The 6,000-nt window shown below is 37.8% G+C and overlaps 1 protein-coding gene across 1 annotated transcript in view; it reads right to left on the bottom strand.

Moving 5' to 3' along the window:
- faxdc2 (fatty acid hydroxylase domain containing 2) overlaps positions 1-1,328 on the bottom strand; it is a 15,832-nt gene extending 14,504 nt beyond the window's left edge. The window contains exon 1 of the mRNA XM_040150858.1: positions 1,210-1,328. Within this exon, the coding sequence (XP_040006792.1) occupies positions 1,210-1,234 (25 nt within the window). The 5' untranslated portion in view covers positions 1,235-1,328. The remainder of the gene's footprint in view (positions 1-1,209) is intronic.
- Positions 1,329-6,000: the final 4,672 nt, after the last annotated feature.

Below are 6,000 nucleotides of genomic sequence, written 5' to 3'. Positions count from 1 at the left end.
GTCTTGTTGGAAGGTGAACCTTCAGCCCAGTCTGAGGTCCTGAATCGCTCCGGACCAGGTTTTCATTAAGGATATGTCTAAACTTTGCTCCGTTCAGCTTTGCCTCAACCCTAACCAGTCTCTCTGTCCCACCTCAACACCCCAAAGAATGATGCTGCCACCACGATGCTTCACTGTTGATGAGAGGTGCCTGGTGTAGAAACATCTCAAAGATGATCAAGAGAAATGGGAGGAACCTGAGCTAAACTTCAACCGTCATAGCAAAGAGTCTGAAAAACTTATGTTTTTCCTTTTTAATAAATTTGCAAAAAATTTCTAAAATTGTGTTTTCGCTTTGTCATCGTGGGGCATTGAGTGTAGATTGATGAGGAAAAAAAATGAATTTTAATGAGTTTAGCATTAAGCTGCAACAGAAAAAGTGACACACACAGTCACACAATCACTAAGGTACGGCTTCAGAAATACTAAGAATATATTGCTGGTTATACAACTGTGGAATAAATACCCTACTTTTCAACTTCTGTATTAATTTATTTATTTTTGGCTGCTGATTAGGCTAAATAAGAAAAATTAAGATCAAGTTTAGGCTTTAATAACTGGATGTTATCATACACGTATGTTTGACATTTTCTGATCTAAATTACTTTTTTTCCATCCATCCATCCAAACATTAGGTCTGATTATCCACTGATGTATTAAATAAAGTCATCACATATCATAGCAATAATACAGCTGGTGCTTTATCATAATTAGTAAGTTGACAGAAACTGTATTTACTGATTTTTATTATCATTTTAGATAATAATAGATAATAATAATTATTTTAGACTCTCACCAAGCTACAGCTTCAGACATTCAAAGAGTATGGGGATTTTCTTTAACATTATTTTTGAAATAATTGTATTTTTTATTGGCTGCTGATTAGACTAAATGAGAAAAAAAAAAACAAGACCGAAGTTTCGGAATATGCCAGAGAATGTAAACTTTACTGAAAGAAAATGCAACGTTAGGAAGACAGTGAGAACGAAGCGGTCGTCAGTGACCCGCGCTGCGTGTCACTGAACACGCGACCTGCCCGAACCTCCACTTGCAGTTGTTTCTGGATCACTACCAGAGTCGCGCGGACGACTACACCCAAGCCACCGTTTCCCACCGCGCAAACACCGACCCCATCCGCGCGTTAAGCGGGGACACGAATCGCCGACTCACCGCTGGCGCTCGCCTCCACCGTCATGTCTCCGGCCGGGTCTTCCTCTCTGTCGCTCCCGCAGGATGTTTTCACGGACTCGGGCCAGCCATTTATTCGCAACAGCGGGCGACTTCCGATTGGCTGATTCTCGGGTCAGCTGACTGCTGTGTTTTTCTCTCCGGCCCCACATGGATCCAGGCGAAGGTTGAAACTCGGCGTGCGCGGTGGTTGTCCGCGCTGGGATCACATGGCTTGTTGAGGGAAAAAAAAATACTCTTCAGTAAAACAAAAACTGAAAATAGAATAGAGTGGAATACCCTCCATTCAATAACCAGTAGGTCAATGACATGATATGCAGTGCAGAGATGGAATGTAACTAAGTATATTTACTCAAGTAATTCAGTACTTGTACGTTACTTGAGCATATTCTTTCCATGCCACGTTATAGCTCTTCTCAACTACATTTCAGAGGCAAATATTTTACTTTTTACTCCGCTACATTTATCTGACAGTTTTAGATTACTAGTTACCTTGCAGAAGACCAAGCTTTTTGCAAGAAGAACATGCAGAGTTTATGAATTATATTGTGGTTATAGATTAGAACTATTAATTTGATTAACAGATTGTTCGATTGAAAGAAAATGGATGGCAATCCTTTTGATAAAACTAACTTTTCATGGAAAAAGCCAAACATATCATGGTTCCAGCTTCTCAAATGGCAGGATTTGCTGCTTTTCCTTTTGAGGTTTGTGGTTTGAACAATTTTTGAGGTTTGGACTATTGGTTGGACAAAACAAACATTGTGGACATTTTACTTTGGGCTCTGGTTAATTGTGATGAGCATGTCTCACTTTTTTTTCTGAATTTTTACAAACCAAACAATGATTCACATTGATTAATTAAAAAAATAATCAGCAGATAACTCTATAATGAAAATAATCAGTAGTTGCTGTCCTATATAAAATAATTAAAAATGAGCTCACTTCAACTAACGACAGCAGTAAAATGCTTCTTAAACACTGATGCATGAGTAATTATATTCTAATGAGACACATATAACAGCACAGGTCATATTTTTCTGTTTTGGGTAGTTTAACTAGATTTTGTCTGATTATACTTACATAATTTTACTTATGTAACATTGTTTATGCAGGAGTTTTACTCAGTTATGGAATATTTTTACAGCAAAAGCACCAAACATCATCTCAATCGTGAAGATTATTCTACTTTTCTTTTTTTTATATGGTTATGAACTGAATATCTTTGTATTTTGAACTGTTGATCAGCCAACATAACTACTTTACACAGGATCGTCTGGGTCTTTAGAAAATCTGTGATGGGCATTTTTCATTTTTTTCATTTTCATTTAATGATTGAGAAAATAATTAGGAGATTCATAAATAATGAAAATAATCATAAGTTGCAAACTATTGTAACAGAGTATTTCTGCACTGTGGTATTACTACTTTTGCTTAAGTAAATGATATGAGTGCTTCCTCTACAACTGATACTTTGAGGCACAATTATAAGAAAGCAGAATAAAGTGACCTGAGAAACTAGCGCTGCAGGCAAAAATGGAAAAACACAAATTAAAAATGTGTTTATAATTTCTTGTTTTTATTCATGACCATGTTTTTCATAAAACATGTCAGAGGGCTATTAGGCTATCTAACAAGTTTATCTCTTCCTTTATTTTAGCTGAAATTCTAGTGGAGATCCCAAAAGAAACCATATACATCAGGCCAAATTTTGGAGAAATGTGTCCACAGTGATGTACAAGACATGTAGAATCTTTCCACTGGATAGACTGATGCATCCATAAGTAAGACGTGTATGCAGATGTCATACTACATCATTTTCTTTTATAAAGCACTGATTCAAAAGATACTGACATATCTCACAAACCCTCTTAAATATTGAGATACTGTATACCCCACACCTGCACAGTCTGCTCCTAGAAATCTATAGAATAAAAACCATCTTTTACTTTGCGCCTTACAAATGGTTTACTCTGGGACTTGCCACACTTTTAAGTTTCTCACAGTATCGAAACACATTCAGTTTAATTGGAATTATGCTTTTGTCTTTACTATCACTTATTTGTCTCTTGTGTTTTTTTGTTTTTGTTATATATAATATATTTATTTATTTTTAACTCACTGTCAACAGGGCACTCCTGCAGAGACTGTACTCAGTGAGTTCCCCCTGTATAAATGAAAGTTTCAGTCAATCAATACTGTCAGACAGTGTGCAAAAAGATGATGTTTCCAACCTTAAACGATAAGTCTGGGAATATTATTCTTAATGTAAACAACTCCTCCTGTCTGTGGCACTCAGCCTCAAGCCCATAGGTTTGCATTCGAAGACTCTTGAAAAAGGGTCACAAATATATATTTGCACTTTCAAAAAAGGCTCAGTAATTTCATAAATCAGATGGATCACTGTAGTTTTTAGCAAACTAATTTGGTGTACTATTGAGTGTTTACTGCAGCAGGACAGCGTATGTGGGTGCTAAAGTGGCTAAACCTGTGTGCCATTTGATGCTCGGGAGGTAGCTTTTTTATTTCTTTTTTTTTTTTTTTCTCTCTGAAAACAGCTACAGGCAAAACCAACTTGGGCGCCAGAAAACCAAAACAATGAGCTGAAAGATGCTATAAAACTCCACAGAGCTGAGGGGAACAGCAGAGTCAGGTGACAATGCTCTGACAAAGCTACTTAAGGGGAAATCAAAAGGGGCAAACCAGGGCTTAAGGGCTTGATTAACCGCTGACAATAGGCTAGTAACGAAAAAGTGTATTTTATCTGGAAGCAGGAGCCTTGGGTTTCCTGTGTTTAGCCTCGTCATGTTCTTTCTACATATTTTTAGTGTTTCTCCTCAAAGAAACATGAAGCCAGTTCGCCCACCGAGGTTGAACTCATCCAATGAGATTATTTCTGGCTCGAGGACAGCCCTCCCTGCCAGACACACACACACACAACCTGCCCTCTGGCTTCTTCTCATCAGTGACATCTCCTTCGGCTACCGCTTGACTCTCCCTGACCCCTACACCCTGCAGGCCTGTCTGCTGCTGCCACACGTGGCTCCACTGTCACTCATTATTACCATAAAGGGGGTCACTGCACCACAGTCATTTTTTAAAAATTAGTATGACTTTGAACAATGGTGTGTGGATCAGACCCCGAGGCCCTTTTAAATAAATGTGGAGAGAGAATTGAAGTATTTCTTATTTCACTCAGGACCTTCTCTTATCCACTGAGAAACTTGTTGGAGAATTTATATACCGTACTAATGTCTTACTTTATTGTCTGAAATTCTAAATTGTTGCATTTATGACACATTTTATGACACGCGTTGCACCATGCCAGCTAAATATCACATTAACATGGCCCCGTTTGTATCCGTAACCACTATAGTCTGCTGTTTTCCTGATTTAGACATAAGTCGGTGACAGTTTGTTCAGTCACAACAGATTTTTTACTTCATGTTATCAGGGTCTAGATGTTCAAATCTATTCTTAGATCAACCAGGAGGTGAAATTCTTACTCTGTTAACTCAGTCTTTTTGGAAGCAGGAGCAAAATATGAAATTGAGCACACACACGCCATAATGTGATCAAATGTGACCCAGGACACTAGATTTATTGTTGACTGGTCTGCATGACTGTGGCTTGTAATGAGATAAACTGATTATAAGTTTGAAGTTTACTTTACTATAAAGTTTTGTGATTATATCCTTCTTTTGTACTAATTACACTAATTATGGAATGGTTTTTTTTCTGTTATCTTTTTTTTGGGGGTGGCAGTGACAGACGAGAGCAAACCAGGGATTTTGTGGTACAATGCAACTCTTTTTTCTGTGTGTGCACTATAGAAACAAAGCTTAAGTCTTTAATTTAATGGCAATATTTTTTTTCAACATGCTAGAGGACTTTTAAAAAATCATACTCAGAAAATTCCAGCTTATATCACAAATGGAGGCCAAATAGTGTCACTTTGAATGCTTTTACTTACTCAGTAAAGCTAATCAGATGGTCAGTGTATAATCAGTATGAAACTTGATATGACTGAAAGACTTCTATTTTGCATAGCTATATATTATCTGATGCTTGAATTGATGAATCTCTTATTTTTTCCAATACAAATTTCAGATCCTGAGTCTCTAACCCTAACCCGTCATTTCTTTTTTAATGATGCACAGCTCGAGCCTGACCCCTGGTGTGAAGCTGCTGCTCCTGCATCATGGTGCCGCTGGTTTTTTTTGGCACACATCTGTCGCATGCGGTTCCATCACAGACAAACCGACAGGTATAAAGCCTTGACGGTCTTTGGATGTAAATAAATCATGACCTATTTTGGCATTTGAATGTTGGCCGCGGAGTTTCAGGGCTGAAGTTCACTCACATTTGCGGTCACTGTGGGACCTGTGCTGATTCTCAGGTGCTCCGTGGGATTACAATAACACAATAACAGAAATAGAATTTGAATATGTAGGATCCTCATGAGAGTTAATGAATAAGGTAGGCCCTGTTTTATGTTTTTAGAGTTATCATCAACTTATTGACAAAACCCCCTTTAAAAGGCTGCCTCCCTCCCTTTTCACTAGGCCCTGAAAACAGGTTTGCATTCCTAGTCCTGTAGTGAGTGACTGTCAAGTTGTGAGAGAAGGGTAAAACTGTTCTGCAGTATATTACTGTCTGTAAAGTCTGGGTTTACATAGGTAAATTGTGATGACAGGTTATCCCATACATTTAACTTGTAATTTGATAACGTATCATCTTTTTGTCCTGCTTTAAAAAAAAAAAAATTCTTTC

Source organism: Xiphias gladius, chromosome 17, assembly GCF_016859285.1.
Source record: "Xiphias gladius isolate SHS-SW01 ecotype Sanya breed wild chromosome 17, ASM1685928v1, whole genome shotgun sequence".
Lineage (NCBI taxonomy): Eukaryota > Metazoa > Chordata > Actinopteri > Istiophoriformes > Xiphiidae > Xiphias > Xiphias gladius.
Note: the sequence above shows the minus strand (reverse complement) of the source record. Positions and strands in the feature narration are given on the sequence as shown.